Genomic DNA, 18,261 nt, shown 5'->3' on the forward strand with positions numbered 1-18,261 from the left:
GAATGCATGTGTTATGACATTATGAAAACAGTTGGGTAATGCTCGCACACCCTAAAATCATTTAATATATTTGACAGCAGCATGCAAGCAACTTGTAGATATTTAGCAGAGTAGAAATAATGCTGGTCCTGGTTTTCTGGGATGCTCTGTTTACCTCCCACAATCTAAAGATATACTAGTAGGTTATTTAGCTTCTGACAAAATGAACACTAGTGTGTGTGTTTCCGTATGCATGGGAAAATTAGATTGTAAGCTCCACTGGTGCAGGGACTGATGTGAATGAAGAAATATTCTCAGTGCAGCGCAACACAATATGTTAGCGCTATATAGATAGCTGTTAATAAAATGTGTTTGAGCTATGTCATATCAAAATTATAATGTGCGTGTGTGAAGCAATCATTCATTATTCATTATTCATCATACCCCACCACTAAGCCCTATGCCCTCCTGGTTCTACCTGTCACCTCCAGGGCTGCCAAGAGGAATTCTGGGCCCAGGTACAGCAACATCCTGTGGGACCACAGCATGTTGAGCATGGCTGCACCCATTTGTGGGTGGGTCTAGCATGTGAGATGCACCCACTCACAGGAACATGGCATAGCACCGAGCAGCTGTGATTAAAGTAGTCACTACTGTATTAGGATGGCGGGACAGGCCCGTAATATATCCATTTTTTATCAGGATGCATTTAGATGCTAAAATGTAAGACAATAATTAAAGTGCTACAACTTTATTTTGTACATCTCTCACGTAAATAACACATAAACATAATCTATTTTTTGTCATAGAGATAGATGAATGAAGGACTAAATTTTGACATAACATCATGTCATCTTAAACACACACATTCCGCAGCACATATCCTAATCCACTGCTCCATGCTCCTTCCTCAATATCTACCCCATCTGTGTCGCCCCTGTCTGTCTGCCCTCCCCTTTAGAATGTAAGCTCTCACGAGCAGGGCCCTCATCCCTCACGTGAGAGCTCCTCCCCCTACTTATAGTATAATTTACTCCTAACTCCCCATAACGGCACCTACTATGTTGCTCATGTCCTGCTGCTTGTGTTATGCAGCTATGTTTATAAACCAAGTCCTTGTCCTACATTGTTTTGTACTACAATCAACTGTTTTTCTTGTGTGCTCATTTATGTACTGTGTAAGGCGCTGCGGAACGTTTGTGGTGCCATATAAATAAAGGATAATAATAATTATTATTATTTTGAGTTGCAATGAGTTGTATGCACATGGACATTCAGCTTCAGCTGTGTTCTATTAATCTTGCACTGAATACAGCTAAAATAGATCTTTATTAGGGATCATAGATCCCTATGTGGATCACAAGGGACAATCATTCAGCCACTCTGGGCCACACAATAAGAATGTATCTCAGATGCAGCTTGTCACATAATTTCACAGAATAATCAGTGGTAGCTCCTCTTGTAAATAAAAATTAATTATGGAGAACTTAAACATATTTAATTGTTTCTACCGTTTCTTTCCACAGAGAAGAGAGACTTCATGAATACGAATCATGCAGAGGGTAATGTGGGCTGAACACCCTATGTGCATACAACCTAAAAATGGGCAGATTAAAGAAGATCAGATAGTAACGTTTGTGCCTCATTTGCACATTGATGTGATTGTGCGTTAATGCAATTGTTCATTAGAATCCAAGAAAAATGTCTGATCGTCTGGCCATCTGTACAGTATTGTGCCCTGTTCATCAGAAGAGAAGTCAGGAGAGGATAAGTACATTGCTCCCTTACATAACAGATTTGGGCTTGTATACAAACATCACAGCAACCGAGCAGATATTTAACTTAATTGCATAATCTACACTACAGAACTGCCAGTTCAAATCAGATTGGTTGCTATGGATAAGGTCACATGTCTGACCATTGCACCATGTTATTAAATGACAATTTCAGATATCTTGTATTATCTCAAATTCTGGAGCGTTGTCTAGTGTTTGGTGCCTGCCCTATATATCAGTTCCACTGCTTTGGCTAAACTACTTTCAGCACTAATGACATGAATAGCTCTTTATCACATATCACCACTTCTTCACTTCAGAAAAATATCTTGTCTACAAGTTTTTGTTTTTATTGCTTTACCTTCCAAATAATTTCATTGTAACTTCCATCTTTCTAGTTGTTTATGAAATATGTGACAACCATAAATATTATTTAAAAGTTGTCATAAAATATTTAGATATCTGTTAAAAATTGCACCGTGATAACTGTTTTCATTTCATAGGAACTTTTTGGTTCCTAAAAATGAGGTTTTATGAGCAGTATAGAGAAGTGAATGCAGACAGTCAGCTGCAGGGTATATACGAGGTCATCTCACGTTCCTTTTATTTATAAAAACAGATGTGAATTCTACACTAGGAGTATGTCTATAATACCCCTTTTACACCGGAGCTAAAACCCGGGTTTTTGAAGGGTTAACCCGGGCAGCTCCCTGGTGTAAAAGGGGAGAGGGTTGGATCGTCGGGTCGAGTGACCCGGCAATCCAACCCAGGCAACTAGCAGGGTTTAACACAGGCGTAGCCCGTGAAACCCTGCTGTGAGAACAGCGCACTCCGGGTCACGATGACCTGGAGTGCGCTGCTAACCGGCCAATTGGTCCGGCTTCAGTGGCGCTTGGAGATGACATCATCTCCAAGCGACTACTTTCACTCCGGAAAAGCCGGGTCTATGCAGACCCGACTCCGGTGTGAGCGGCGGCGACTCGGGAATATCCCGAGTCGGCACCGCCAAAATTCAGAGTCTGATCCGGATAGGAACCCTGTTCCAACTCTGGGTCAGACCCGGAATTTAGGTGGAAAAGGGGTATGTGTGTGCATATTGTCCACAATGCTTATTCTACATACCTATACGTTAGCTTGCTTATCACCTTAACTGGATCCCACCAAATGTAGTTTTATTTACAGAATGTAAAATCAGATAAAGTTGTATTCTACTACTTGTGGAAAGCAGGCAATAAGTGAATGGCAGGGACACATGCATTGTTAGAACCACTTTCCATGTTCAAATCTAAATGTATTGTCTTTTGTGCGCCCTCCTGCAACTTTTTCTAAGTACATTGATTTGCTTAGCTTTCGTGTTTATTTAAGTGTCCACTTGTACAAAAAGCTAAATTGGACCCCTCCTGAAGCTGAGTACACACTTGTCAATATATCATTTGTTCGATCGACAAGCAATATATCGGTAATGGATCGGTGAGTGTGTACACCTGAAATATATAGATATATATATAAATGTGTGTAGGTTCAATTGGCAGCTGTAATGGCGAATTGGTCTGCTGACTGATCCGTCGTCTGTGTGTACCCAGCATCTCTCTCTCTCTCCCACACACACTTTATGTAACAATTATTGAGTTAACATTCCTCTTGGAAAAACAAAATTGACACCATCTAGAGATAACTGAAGTGGAAGTGTGCCAGCTATTACAGGGATATTATTATTGTACCACAGTAGTCTGCTTAAAATCACTTTATGCACCTGATACAGCAAGTTCAAATATCAGACAGTTCACTTGTGTTAGAACTTGTGATAAAAAGACTTCCAGTGTTGTTAAGCTGTGAAGTGTGCTGCCAACACTTGTTAAGTGCTAAATTTAATACAAGGAACCTTTTGTCTTTTTATAATACATACAAATTCACTAAAATACATTTACATAGTTATTATTATTTATATATCACCAGCATGTTTTACCATGCTTTCAATTAGAGTAAATGCATACGATTTCATTAAAAAAAGCATTCTCTAAAAGTACTAGTACTAAATATAATTATTAGTTAAAGCACTACCATATCAAAAAAATATATATATTGAATGTTTACACCAATCAGAAAAATGTGATTAAGCTAACAAGTGGGATAAAAGATGATTGCACCCAACCTGAATGTGTGAAGCTACTCTACTGACTGGGCAACAAGGGGGGTAATTACTTACATAATGCACTGCAGTAACCCATATGAACCAATCGGGTCATTCATTGAATTAGTCTACCTTCACTAAACAATCAAAGCTGATTGGTTGATATGAGTTAATGCACTATGCAAATTTGTGACTATGTAAGTAAATAACCATTAAGCCTCGTACACACTGGACGATGTGTGTATGGAGCGATATCGCCAGCGACAGACCTGGCGGGGGTACCGTCATCGGCAAGTGCATACGCACTTGCCGATGCCGGCAATGACGAACGACGGCGAGGTGGGGGAGCGGGGCCATCTGATGGCCAGATTGAGCTGCATGTACAGATGACTGGAGATATCGTTAACGACCCACGGGAGTGCGCATCGTTCGCCGTTCAGTGCATACACACTGGACAATGTGAACGATCTATCGTCACACGATATCGTTAGCGTTCATATCGTTTATAAAAATCACCCAGTGTGTATGCGCCCTTACAAATAAAGTGTATTGCAGATGTCCTTTATCTTGATTCACTGAAAGCCACAAACTTCTTCCACAAACCAGGAGCTAAATGACCTCCTTTGAGCCACAGCAGCCTGTCTAGTGTACAGAGAGAAACTTGTTGATCTCCAGCTGTTGTGATACTACAAGTCCCAGCATGCCCTCCATACAATTCTTGTCAGAGTGATGAGAAACTTGTAGCTCCATACCAGCTGCAGAGTCACCGATTGCCTAAGCGTGATCTAGCAGCAGGACTAGTGTTTTTTGTTCTTTAATTTGCTAGTTGAATTCGAATGTCCCCCCCCCTCCGTGGCAGGTTCTACCTGCTCTGTATTTGCCTTTTCATGCTGTCTCTAAGCCCGTTTACACAAAGCACATAGCTTCCATAGGGGGAGGAGAAAGAAAAACAAACACAAAATATTTTATTACCATTTTTTATTACAATAGTTCCCTTGGGCATGACAGATCTGTTGCAGTGTACCATTACAAGTAATTACATAAACAAATGTGCAGGATAGCTGAGGATCTGAAACATTTAGCAAGGCAAAAAAGAACTTGAAGTGCAAATAAGATGTAAAAACCTAATCACGTGGTATAAGCAGGAAGCATAGACTACCAATAAAATGTGACCTACAGTATAACTGCTCACAACTCTACGTTATGATTCAAAGTTAATTGTGACGATCTTAAACATTGTGTATTGTTCTTTCCCTCGGGTTTTAACTTTTACCTGAATGGAATCCGCGTGGTGGGAAAAAAATCACCTGGAATCAAATAGCAAAGAAAAAATAACGTGAATAGAAACCTACAGCGAAAGCATGAAAGAAGAATACATTAAATACATTATTTGTTGCATTAGAAATTATAAAGAAAAAAATCACCTTTTTGTTTAGAAAATAAAGAGATACAAACAATCAAAACACACAAGTTTGTAACCATTTGTAACTTCTGTGTCTGGCATAGCACTGGTTAAGATAAGGAAACATTTGAGGCCGTGCTTGGATTCCTTTGTGTTGAATTATGGCTTTGTTGAGCCAAAGGTCATTACAATGGATAAGTACAGCAATAAAACTAGAATAACCAGTACTCTCTCCCTATAAAGATTATCATTATTGGCTTATTAATACTCGACAATGTTGAATTATACCTCGGTAATAAATAGGGAGCTTGACTCAAGATCACACAATATAAAAATAAGCTCACCCCAACTGCCCCCCTCCCCCCCCCTCTGAGGCTGCTACTTCCATGAGCTATGTGTTACTATTATATTATTATTATTATCATTGCTACTATAAGGTTGCTAATATGCTAGGCAAGAGACAAGAATCGTAAATTAGGCTAGCTGGAAATCATCTTTTTGTACACATTAATCTAGTATGTGCTTTGATGAGCGTAACTTCTTTAGTGCACTTGAAGGGTAAAATGAGCAGTCATTGAAACATAAATATCATGGATTCATTATTTAACGTACAATTTAGCAAAAATGAAAAGGAAAGAAATATATAGGTTTATATAAGACAGCGTTGGGGATGAAGCTAAGGTTGGCCCGTGTGATTTCTGAGCAGTACTTGCTGCTGTGTGGACAATGTGATTTATAACCTGCCCTAAAATGGGAGAATATACTCCCGGTATCCGTAATGTGATTTTTATAGCTGCTGCTATGGTCTTTCACTGGGAATATGTATCTAGTAGTCCATCAATGAAATGATAAACGACCTGTTTTTTTATGAATCCCATTTATTTTAAAAGTAAGAAACACACGTGTATATATAAACATTTAAATGTGTAAAGGTCCCACAAGGTTCGGTAATAATATAATGCATAGACGAAATGAAACCCCGCGGCGAGCAATGGGTTAAGCTGTTTAGAAATTAGTACATATCTCGCACATAAATCAAGTAAGGAGATTCTAGAAAAAAAAGAAAAAAAAAAAACCAAAAAATAAATAAAATAAAATCGTAAATCAAGAAGATGGGAAATTTATAGCAATGGTAACTACGGTGTAAAATCCCACAGGTCATACCTTAATAAATTATAACTCCGTTTTTATAAAAAATTGGAGCACTTTTTGTGTTGGATGCGATGCAACATTGTATTTTACATATAAAGACGAGTATAATAGCAATATAGCAAACAGCTTGTATGTACCCCATTGTGCCCCCCCCAATACCACCATGAATAATTACAATAGAATCCCCTCAGTAATGTTTATATGTATAAATATTATTATTAGTAGTAGTATTATTAATAATAATTACTAATATTATTAAATTGATGGTTCCAAAATACATAACAATTAATAAAAATAATAATAATAAAAAAATTGTCTTGTAAGGAGAATTATTAAAATCTCACCTTGAACACAGCCTCTGACTGTTCCTCGTGGGTCAGTTGTTATTTGTGCAAATAGGGTACATTTTTCAGTCCATATTCTGTGTGGGAAATCCCCATTTCCTCGACGGTCCTTGGAAGGCATCAGTGTATTTGGTGTGCTCTGTGATGGAAGCGGGGGCTGACATAAAGTTGCCATGTTAGCTGAAATCGCTAAATCTTCTTCCTACTACAAACCGGCTTTTTGTTGTTACACAGATTCCTCGAGTTACACAGTATCTCAGTGCTGGGTTCCCCTTTTCTCCTTGTTTATAACTACAGAAGGCAAAAGGCCCATAAATCTTTTAGAAAGCCCACAGAGACAAGAGGAAATTGTGTATGCATGGCTAGGAACAGCTAATATCTAAACCCATTAACAAGCCTGTGTAGGACTCACGTTGTAGGGGTACATTAACTTACAGTTAAATTCTGGAAGAGCTAAAAAAAAAAATACATAGTGAATTAACACAAACCAAATTTATCATTTTGATATTTTTTTTTGTCATATTAAATTAGCTGAGTACGATTAGTCCCCTCCCTATTTCGTGGTCTTTAAACTCCAGTCATTGTGTTAATTTTAAGTCTGGGGTTGTTTGCATAAAAGCTATAAATCAGAGGTCAGGGAAAGTTTTAGCTAGAGAGATCTATGTTAAACGGCTCGATGTGTTTGATAAGCAGTCAGAGCAAGGAGCGTGTGAAACTGATAGGAAAGGACGACGTGTGTTGAATCGTTGGGGTACCAGAGGCACAAATAGGGGGCCAATACAAAGTTCCAGGGGATACAGTATGGAAATGTGGACATCTAAAATGATGTCACTTACAAGCAAATAAAAAAGGTCAATAAATTGTATAACAAAGCAAAAATAAAAATGGATATCAAATGTAATTGAACACCATAGGTTTTTTTATGAAAGATATTTGAATAAAAGGCATATAAATATTAAACCATTGGCTTAGGGTAGCTTTCTGCTGATTGACACTATATATATATATATATATATATATATATATATATAACTTTTTAGTTTTTTAATGATCAGAAACCTTGTTTTTTCAGACATCCATTATGACGCCTATTCTCTTCCAGTAATCAATGCAAATTTCTGCCACTGGTCTGATTGTATCTGTGGTTTCAGTGACGCAGGGCTGGGTTCAGTGCTTAGGTTGACAACCCCTCTTAAAGACCACTAAACAATCATAATCTGCATTGGCAATACCCCCACAACACCACTTCTCTCTTCCACCCCCACCCTCCCCAAAAAGGGCCCTGCAGAATTCCCTTCGCAAAACGCCTCCCCAACATCCCTGCTCAGCCCTCTTATTCTGTGACTGAATATACACTGCAGCCTGTTCAACTGCTCCCTCTTCGCCTATGAAAGTGTTAAAGGTAAGATATTTTCACTCCAAGCAAACAGCAGGCTTTTGTATACATGATTTATAGTCTGATTCTTGGTTCAAACAGAGTTCACATGAATTTGCTACTGCTGAAGGCTAGGAGATGGGGCTGACTTCACACTACTAGGCTACCATTAAAATCCCTTCCCTTTTAAACTCCCAGATTTGGGGACTTGCTGCTGGATATGCAGAACAGATATATTTTTGAATAGATGATTGGGAGACTTATTTTCTGTCCATGACCCTAAGAAAGAATTCAAACTGTAAACCGCATGATAGAGTTAATTTGTAATCACACCAGTACAGTGACATATATATATATATATATATATATATACAGTACTGTATACTTGTGTTCCCCTGTGATATATATTCGTTGTGTATGTTACCCTTAAAATTAAATCGATTAATCGATGTTTATCCTTTGATCACTGATTTAAGGCCAAATAAGCATTTTTCTTACATAAACACTATTATTTATCAGCCACCACAGCAGATCTCAAAGGCAGCGAGAACATTACATCCATGGATCTATTTTTTTTTTAATGGTTTACTATCAATTTAAATAAGTGTTTCATTGTGCCATAGATACTGCTGGTATCGCCAGCAATAACTGCAAAAGCAGATTTAATTAGTTGTTTTTGTAGCTCCCAGTTAAATTAAACTCCCAACACATTTGATTTTATTTACAGCCTCTTCTTGGTTTTCTTTGGTGGGTGCAGTAAGCCAATAGCTAAAATGATAATTCGTTTTTGATAAATGCTTTGCACACATTCTGAAGCCGGGCTGATTTAAATCAAAAGGGGTATATACAAATCATATTTATAGAGGGGCTGGGTGATCTGGCTATTAAATAAACAGTAATTTCAATCTGATATATGACATGTTCTTATAGCATAAAGGCTGTGTATGGAATCGTGTGGTGTCTGTTCTATCTATACAGTGCTGAACAGATAAATAGAAGATTTCGCTATCAGAACAAAGGACTGGTGCCTTAGTCGATATCCTATCAGTGGAATTTTAGGGAATAAGACGCCATAGTATTCGGCCCTAGGATTGTAGATACATGTTTGAAACAAAGGATGAGGTGCTGGGGAGCATTGGAGAGTCAGCCATACACAGAACAAGTCCTGCTAGTTACTAGGGATCTTACTGGGGGAGCTCTGCCAAGTGGAACACTTTGTGTTATTATTGCTTTTGGCTCCATGTGAGTCAAATTCCTGAGTCCTCTGTAAACAGTTGGAAATGTTAGAGAAAGTTTGAACGGTAAATATGAGGGGAATGTGCTTGTAGCTGAGTCACAGGGCTAAATGGACACAGAGGGCCCCTTTACTGTGCTGGGAGATGTACAGGACAGTTAGCAAAGAGGAATACCCTCATTCAGGTCAGAGAGATGCAGTCCTGATCAGTCAGTGAGTGGACATCTGTAGTTATGGGTATGAGATACAGGGAACCTCTGATGTCTGATTGATACATTGGTGAAAGAAATTAGATTATCTAAGACCTTCAAACAAAGATGCAAAGAAGGTTATACTCAACAAAAAAGGTAACAAAAGAAGAGGGTTAGAAGTGAAGACAGAACTAAAAAACTATAAACTTTAATACAAGTAATCAATCCAATAAATATAATTACAGTTGGGTCTCTGTTAACACGATAACTTATTATTGGAGAATTAATAAATATTAAACATTTACTGTTATTAAGTAATTAAGTAAACAGTGGCAGCTTAGGAAAACGGTATAATTAGGATACATACATATATATGTAACTGGTTCCCTGTGTACTTTACTGTTTTTCTGCTCCTTATCAAAGAACCATCTTTTCATGCATTGCTAACTAGTTTGTGCTGTTGGTTATTTTGATTTGTGGGGAGAAGAGAGCTATGGAAGTCTGGGCTGTGCTGGAGAGCTAGATCAGATGATAAGAATAGTTCACCTTTCCTAAATCCATCCATCATGGCAGGTATAACCTGTAGTGTTTATACCTCTAGCAGGCGGTTCACCTTTCTAGAATGCAGTCACGTGGAAACACACAACCAACATTGCACTTAAACTATAGTCTTCCAGATATAAGCAGTCATCTCATTACTGTTAATCATTTTTATAACTTCCTACGGCACTTCCAGTGCATAAATCCTGCTGTCATGCATTTCATCTGTCATTTTACAGTTTATACAACAATGCTGGAATATGGGGATTTAACCGTTGGACATACACTGCTGCATGTACAATACACACACAATGTTATGTTATCTAGCAGCAGAATAACATGAAGACTAAAAGGTTTTATACTGTTCCAATAAAACTGGGTTGATCAATTGTTGCTGAAGAAGTTTGTAAAGTTTTACAAGTTTTCAGTATAGATCTCGGCTATTATTTGGCTCAGTGTTATTATTATTATTATTATTATTATTATTATTATTATTATTATTATTATTATTATTATTATTATTATTATCATTATTATCACTTTTGTTTTATAACACACCAACAGTTTCTTTTCAATAGGCAATTCAAGAATTTTACTGTATTACTTTAATTTCCACTAGAAAGTTCGTTTTTAACGTGAATGATTTATTAAATATATTGAAACTTTGATATTTGTATGTTAATTGTCCCCACGTCGCCTTTGTCCCTAGGAAGAACTGTCTTAAAATTGCAACAACTAAAAATTTCCCACTAAAACAATTATTCCAACATATTCAACACTTTTTTGTATAGTAGATAGCATTAATAATTCTTAGAATGATCAAATTGAATGGGATTGATTTAAAGTGGGCTTTTCTAGTTGTTTAGTTTGGAGGCTAAAATAGTATCAGATTCTAATGAAATGAAAATATAATCTGATGGTGAAGACCTAGAATGAAGTCTCTTGGTCCGCATGCCCCTATGTGCTGCTGCAGTGGCAATCGTTGTAATTATATGACATTGAAAAGTAACACATATATTCATAGAAAAGGCCTCTATGTCTCTCTCTCTCTCTCTCTCTCTCTCTCTCTTTTTCTCTCTCCACCCAGGGATAACTTAAACTGGCAGTTTTCAGATTATAGAAGCAGACAGATATTTAAGACCTACCACAGAGTATCGTCTTTTAAAAAATCTTATTGTTTCTTCCCATCCAAGGCTCCTTTGTTACAACAGACCCATTTTTTTTTTAAAATAATGACATTTAAGCCAATATATAATTGTAGGTACATCAGGTGACGTCAGAAGGTGGTTCCCACATGCGGTTTTTTTTTTTGGCCTCTACTCATCCATTTCATGTATTTGTTCGTGCACTGACTTTTTTTCTTTCTGTACTTCAGCAGTACTGAGGCCTCCTAGCAGAGTACTGGGGCCGGAGGAAGACATGATCTAGAACCAGATCTAGGATGCTGCGTTAGTATTTATCCTGTGTTTGATACCCCAGGATCATCTGCAAGGGTCACTTGAGGGTGCTCCCTGATACCTGATCACTAATTGGCCAAGGTGTCACATTACTACTGTACAGACTGAAAGAAGACAGAGGATGCAAAAATCACTTTACTACGATAACTCCACTTCTTTTGCAAGCTGTGGCTTCCAGGACACCAGTGACATGAGCTTCCTTGGGCAACAAACTTATGTCAGTGAAAATGAATATGAGCCTTCATACTGCCTTCAGCCAGAAAGCACCACTATCTCCACTAGCAATAAAGGAGAGCTCTCTATTAAAGGCATTAACTTTCATCTGTCTGAAGTCTCAGAACAAGCCCAGGAACCCAAGTCACCAAGTTCGGCTTCCCCTAGCCCAAAATCAACGGCGACCCAGGGCTGCCCCTCGCAGGCAAATGCTGGACAAGGGTCTGCTGATTTCTCTGGCACCAAGAAAGGCAGTAAAAGTAACAATTTACCTAAGCAGATCTTCCCCTGGATGAAAGAAACACGTCAGAACACCAAGCAGAAGAGGCCAGCCCCTCCCCCGGCAGGTAATCTCAGCGAGACCCCCACCCCCAGCAGCATACCTGTTTTACAGGGGATGGTGATGTATATATATATATATTCACATAGTCACTAGGGATGGGATTACGTGGAATATTTACTTTCTGGATTCCAAATCAAAAAACATATCTGAGTTTTTGTGCTTATATTTGTTATATCAGAATAATCGCTAATATTCAGGATAGATCAGGGGTTCCCAAAGTCGGTCTTGAAGGCGCCCTAACAGTCCAGGTTTTAAGGATATCCATGCTTGTGCATATATGGTATAATCAAACTGACTGAGGTACCAATTAAGTCACGTGTTCAAATACGGATATCCTGAAATCCTGGTCTGTTAGTCTGCTTAGAGGACCGAGTTTGGGAACCACTGGGGTAGATATTAGGACATGCAAATTTTGTTTTAATTGTATAGTTTTCATTTAGTGACAGTTATTTTGAAACATATATATTGGTTTCATTTAAATATATCCATTGTGTACATAAAATAAACTAAAAACACTATTTAAAGTTTTCTGACTCAACTTTATCCAAAATAATTAGTTTAAAGCTGATAAATGATGCTGCAAGATCCATCACCTGTTACAGTAATGTGCGGATGGGACCCATGCAAGTGCACTGCCACAGTTGTAACAACAGCTTCGATCTCTAGTCTAGATTAAAAGACCCTTACATTTAAACACAAGTAAAAGAGCTGGTCATACAAAATACAATTGTATGCCTAATCATAAATAATAATAATAATAATAATAATAATAATAATAATAATAATAATAATAATAAATATACGCTGAACAGTTCCTGGAGCTGATCAGTGCTGGTATTTGGGCGAGGAGGGGGATCCTATGCACATCAGACTTCCAGAGAGTAGGTAAGTACACCTATTGGATGACTGCTGTCAGTCTTGCTTAGCTAGAAAGTGTCTGATGACAGAGGACAATATCTTGCAATCGGCTACATAGCAAATACAAAATACTGTCAACTCCCATACTGTAAAGGTATGGAGAGGTTTACATATATTTGTGATTTCTTTATATATAAGGTAGCATGCAGTTTAAGAGTATTGGACACTTAACAGTATTGTAATATCATTCTGTCGTTTTACAACTGGATATTCATGTAGTGAAAAACTAATTGTGTTTGTATTGCAGAAGAGGACAGCTCATTGGACAATAGTTTCCTTAGTTCTGCATCCAAGAGGGCCCGGACAGCTTACACCAACTCACAGCTGGTGGAACTGGAGAAAGAATTCCATTTTAATCGTTATCTTTGTCGCCCAAGGAGACTGGAGATGGCCAAGCTCCTCAATTTATCCGAGAGGCAAATCAAGATCTGGTTCCAGAATAGGAGAATGAAGTACAAGAAGGACCATAAAGGGAAAGGTGGAGGTGTGTCTCCTGGTGGGCAGTCTCCCAGCAGAAGTCCTTCTCTGATACCTTACTCCAACCCTCTGTCCTTAGATGACGAAGGTGGCTATGAGGTGTCTATGGCTAATGAGTACAGCAAGAGCCAGGGGAACATGTATGGCTTAGCAGCTTACTCTGCACCCCTGTTTGACAACCCACCAGCTCAGAAACGATATGGGAATCAGCCCATGACCTCTGAGTACGACCACCCCTCTATGCACGGAGATGCAGGCTATGACACCCCTGGCTTGCAAGGCAGCCAAAGCTATATTGGAGGGAATTACCTGGAGAATGGGTCTGGTAACTGCTCCATTTTCAATCTCCCCCATCCTTCCTCAGATAGCATGGACTACAGCTGTGCAGCACAGACACCAAGCAAACACCATCTTGGACCGTGTGACCCGCATCCCACCTACACAGACTTAAACATACATCCTGTGCCTCAGGGGTGTTCCCAGGAGCCTCCAGTACTGACACATCTGTAGAATTGTCTCCCCTTTGAAACATAAGGGTCATTTAGTCTGTCCCATTATGCCATTAAATAGCAGCAAAAAAAAAAGACACATGTAAACCCACCAACAGTATGCCTCAACTCCCTATGTATTTATTAAGCTATGCACAATACAGGGACTATGCATGGAGCAAATTAATGACACATAAGCAACCAATTCCATTAAATGATCCCTTACCCTCTGTATAGAATAAACTGTTATGCCTGGGAAGAAATAGCAGGGAACGTAAAACGCCTGGAATATTGGTCTTTATGGCTAAACTGTAATAGGTCTATAAACTTGTCTCCAAATCCCAGCCCCTAAAATGTAGTTTTATTCAATCTAATACTTGTATTTATGCAAATCCGACTCCCAGTTTTTGTAATTTCTAAATCTCACTTTTTTTAGTAGAACAACAAAAAAATATGAAAACCTATATTTATATGCGTTGGCCTTGAATTAGTTAAAAAATTCTGCCTATATTTGTTGGTTTGTTTTCTATTTGTCTGTTGTCTCGTTTAATTTATTATGAGCGTCAAAGACAGATCTACCGGTTTTATTTTTGTTTGGTTTTTTGCATCTTTTTGAAAAACGGTCTGATTTGAAGCGAGTTATCGAACTGAGTTTGTCTGTATTTTTAGTACAATTTGAATTAACCATTTGATACATTAAAGACAATTTAAAAAAAAAATCGGCATTATTATTATTGTGTTTAAAAAAAATAAAAAACAAGCCTAGAGTTATATTAAAGTCAAAGAGATTTTGGAAGTTACTGAAGTCACTTTGGTTGTCTGTGTGTGTTTTTTCCTGCTAGGGGTTGGATTTCACCCCTAATTCAACCCCATTAATCATTTGGACAGGGACAGTTCACATGGCCCCTTAAGCCCTTTTCATGTTAAGTTAGTATTCAGCCTCGGTACTATCTTGCTTGATCAGTTTCTGCAGTATTTTCTGATCAACGTCAACATTTTACCGGAGTTCAGGTCTGAGCTTACTTTTCGAACTGTTTTATATGATTACTTAATTGGTTTAGTAAATATTTTCTTATTTGTTTTGTTAACCCAGGTAATTAGTAAAGTGTATTTAAGGTATATTTTGTAGACCTTCATTTAAATATCCGATCTTTATTGATGTTGTTCGACAGTGGGTGGGAATTGGAAAAAAATATTAGGTGTACATTTTGGGAGTGGAAGAGTTAAACTCTTACATCGCCCTGTAGAAAGTAGCAATTATGAAACGATAGATGTTGAAATGTAGTTGAGAAACTTTTTCTGCCTTGTTCAACTTAAACCACCTTAAATCACAGATAAGCAAACAGAAGTTTAATGTACTTTTAATTTATGTTCAGATCTTCAAAGTGGACGGGAGAATCCATAAATCTGACTTTATAGACAAGAATGTAGAAGACAGAAGAGGGGAAGCCCGGGATCTGTGTGTGTGTCTGTGTGTGTGTGAGTGTGTATATATATGTATATATTATATATATATATATATATATATATATATATATGTATATATAAATATGACGTGTGTATATGTGTATATATATATATATTATATATATATATATATATATATATATATATATATTATATAGCACATGTGTTCTTTCTTTTGTATCTACTGATTAATTTTACATGCCTGTTCCTGGGCAAATACGTTCAATGAGATATACATATCGGTGACTAGAAATAGTAGTGATAATAATAATAATAATAATAATAATAATAATAAAAAACTCAAATTGTATATAAAATAAATCTAACTATCTAAATGTATTGTATATTAAAGTTTGCAAACATATTTGAGATCATTAAATAACTATTTAATGGCAGATTACAATGCATTTAGAATTTCAAATTAGTTCTACATGTTTTTTTAATGTTTCTGTACCAAAAAAATATTCCTACTAGTATGTTCTCATGTAAGCACATGCTTCATGCATTGGCATTTTTATTTTGCAAATATGGGCAAGATATCTGTATATAAGTTATCTATTTAGATTTAGTAGGGGCTATTAAGAAAACAAACCATCAGAATTTGCTGAAAAATCTCCAAATGGCTCTAATTTATCCTCCAGTCGGTACTAATGGAAAATTAGTATTTGTTAGCTGAGATGAAATTGTTCCTCCAGCTATAACTCAATTTCACTGGGAGAAACAGAAGGCTGGAGATCTGTCTCCATGTGGCTGGGACGCCATGTTTCGTTTTACTCTTCTACCATATTCAGAGGACTCGGCCACATAATTACACCCACACAGGACCCTGACAGAGTAGTGACTGCACTCTCGCATTCTTTACATGGATAGGTTTCACATGGGAAAGGATCTGGGACACCAGGGAATACAACAACATGGCACCTTAATGCCAAAATGGTTCCGATAGTAACAACCTACTTTCCACACAACATTATTTGTACCCCAATAATTTATGTATCCTTGTACGTATCTGTCTATGTTACAATTATCTATCTTACTAATATCTATGATCTATCATACTAATTCGTATGTTCTATCTTTTTATCTATCTGTCGTACTAATATCTATCTAACTAATATATATCTATCTAATATTGAATTATCTATCTAACAAATCTATCTATCTAATTATCTAACATATCTATCTTACTAATATGTATGTTCTATCTATCTTTTTATCTATCTGTCTTACTAATATCTATCTAACTAATATATATCTATCTAATATTGAATTATCTATCTATCTATCTATCTATCTATCTAATTATCTAACATATCTATCTTACTAATATGTATGTTCTATATATCTTTTCATCTATCTGTTTTAATATCTACAGTATCTATCTATCTATCTATCTATCTATCTATCTATCTATCTATCTATCTATCTATCTATCTATCTATCTATCTATCTATCTATCTATCTATCATTGACTTATCTATCTAACATTATCTATCTATCTATCTATCTATCTATCTATCTATCTATCTATCTATCTATCTATCTATCTAGTATATATCTATCTAATTATCTAACATATCTATCTTACTAATACTGTATGTTCTATCTATCTGTCTATCTTTAATTCTAACTATCTAACTAATATCTATCTAATATCAATTTATCTACAGTATCTGATTATACAGTATCTACCTTACTATTATCTATCTGCCTCTCTATCTCAGTGGTTCTCAACTGGTCTTCAGAACCCTAAACAGTTCACATTTTCCAGGTCACTTAGCAGGTGCATAGGTGTATTCGTTACTCACTAACACATTGTAAAAGAACCACAGGTGGAGCTAATTATATCACATGTGATTCTGTGGAAAACATGCACTGTTTGGGGTCCTGAGGACCGAGTATGAGATTTGGGAGAGTAGTCAAGTATTTATCTATCTATCTATCTATCTATCTATCACACAGGGATGAACTGAGGCTGTAGATCAGTCCTGGAAGTCCACCCTGTGCGCACTTATGAAGGGGGTGTGGCTAAGTTTCAAAGGGAAGTGTTGCGAGTCATGTGGGCATGTCCTCACGGCACATCCCCCATCTATTCCTGGCCGAGCAGAGAGCATCTGCCCATCACTGCCGCCACCCCTTCCGCCTGAGCTCACATAGTGAATCGAGCCGCCCCTGAGGCCACTGGCCCTTCTGGCATTTGCCAGAAGGGCCAGATGGCCAATCCGGCCCTGCTAATACATATCTATCTATCTATCTATCTATCTATCTATCTATCTATCTATCTACCTAGCCTAATAAATATTGCTATTCATACAACTATTTATATATATATATATATATATATATAATATATATATATATATGTGTATAAATATATATATATATATATATATATATATATATATATATATATAAAACAAATACCTCAGGTGCTCTGTTTATCCTGTCACCAATATTGGATAAAATAACATTCACAATAGTTCACAATATAATATGTCACCCAATAATTAAACCTCTTGTTAGTATGTTTTTAGATACCTGAGATATATTTATATTATTATATTATATATATATATCCACCGGACACTACAGGCACCCTGCAGTCAGAGACAGGGGCCGTGGGATGTCGATGGTGCCACCCACAGAGGTCTGTGCTCTGTGCGGCCGCATCGGCCGCACACCCCTAGCTACGGCCCTTACAATCGGTGCACCCCCGCATTCAATATCAACACAGCCTATGTCATGCACAGTGTCTCCTTCTGAAATTCCACTGAA

At 37.3% G+C, this 18,261-nt stretch overlaps 1 protein-coding gene across 1 annotated transcript; it reads left to right on the forward strand.

Moving 5' to 3' along the window:
- The first annotated feature begins 8,144 nt into the window (after window positions 1–8,144).
- Window positions 8,145–14,665, forward strand: LOC148527387 (homeobox protein Hox-D3a-like). Its single transcript, XM_088469292.1, has 3 exons — window positions 8,145–8,185; window positions 11,499–12,140; window positions 13,302–14,665. Exons 2-3 carry the CDS (start codon window positions 11,702–11,704, stop codon window positions 14,039–14,041), a joined length of 1,179 nt encoding a protein of 392 aa, XP_088325418.1. The 5' UTR covers window positions 8,145–8,185; window positions 11,499–11,701; the 3' UTR covers window positions 14,042–14,665.
- The last annotated feature ends 3,596 nt before the right edge of the window (window positions 14,666–18,261 follow it).

Source organism: Taudactylus pleione, unplaced genomic scaffold (genome assembly GCF_031769625.1).
Source record: "Taudactylus pleione unplaced genomic scaffold, aTauple2 ptg000089l, whole genome shotgun sequence".
Taxonomy (NCBI): Eukaryota; Metazoa; Chordata; class Amphibia; order Anura; family Myobatrachidae; genus Taudactylus; species Taudactylus pleione.

Coding starts and splice junctions, on each gene's coding strand:
- LOC148527387 (XM_088469292.1), top strand. CDS start 11,702: ATGCAAAAATCACTTTACTACGATAACTCCACTTCTTTTGCAAGCTGT. Junction 12,141..13,301: donor GCCAGCCCCTCCCCCGGCAG/GTAATCTCAGCG, acceptor TTTGTATTGCAG/AAGAGGACAGCTCATTGGAC.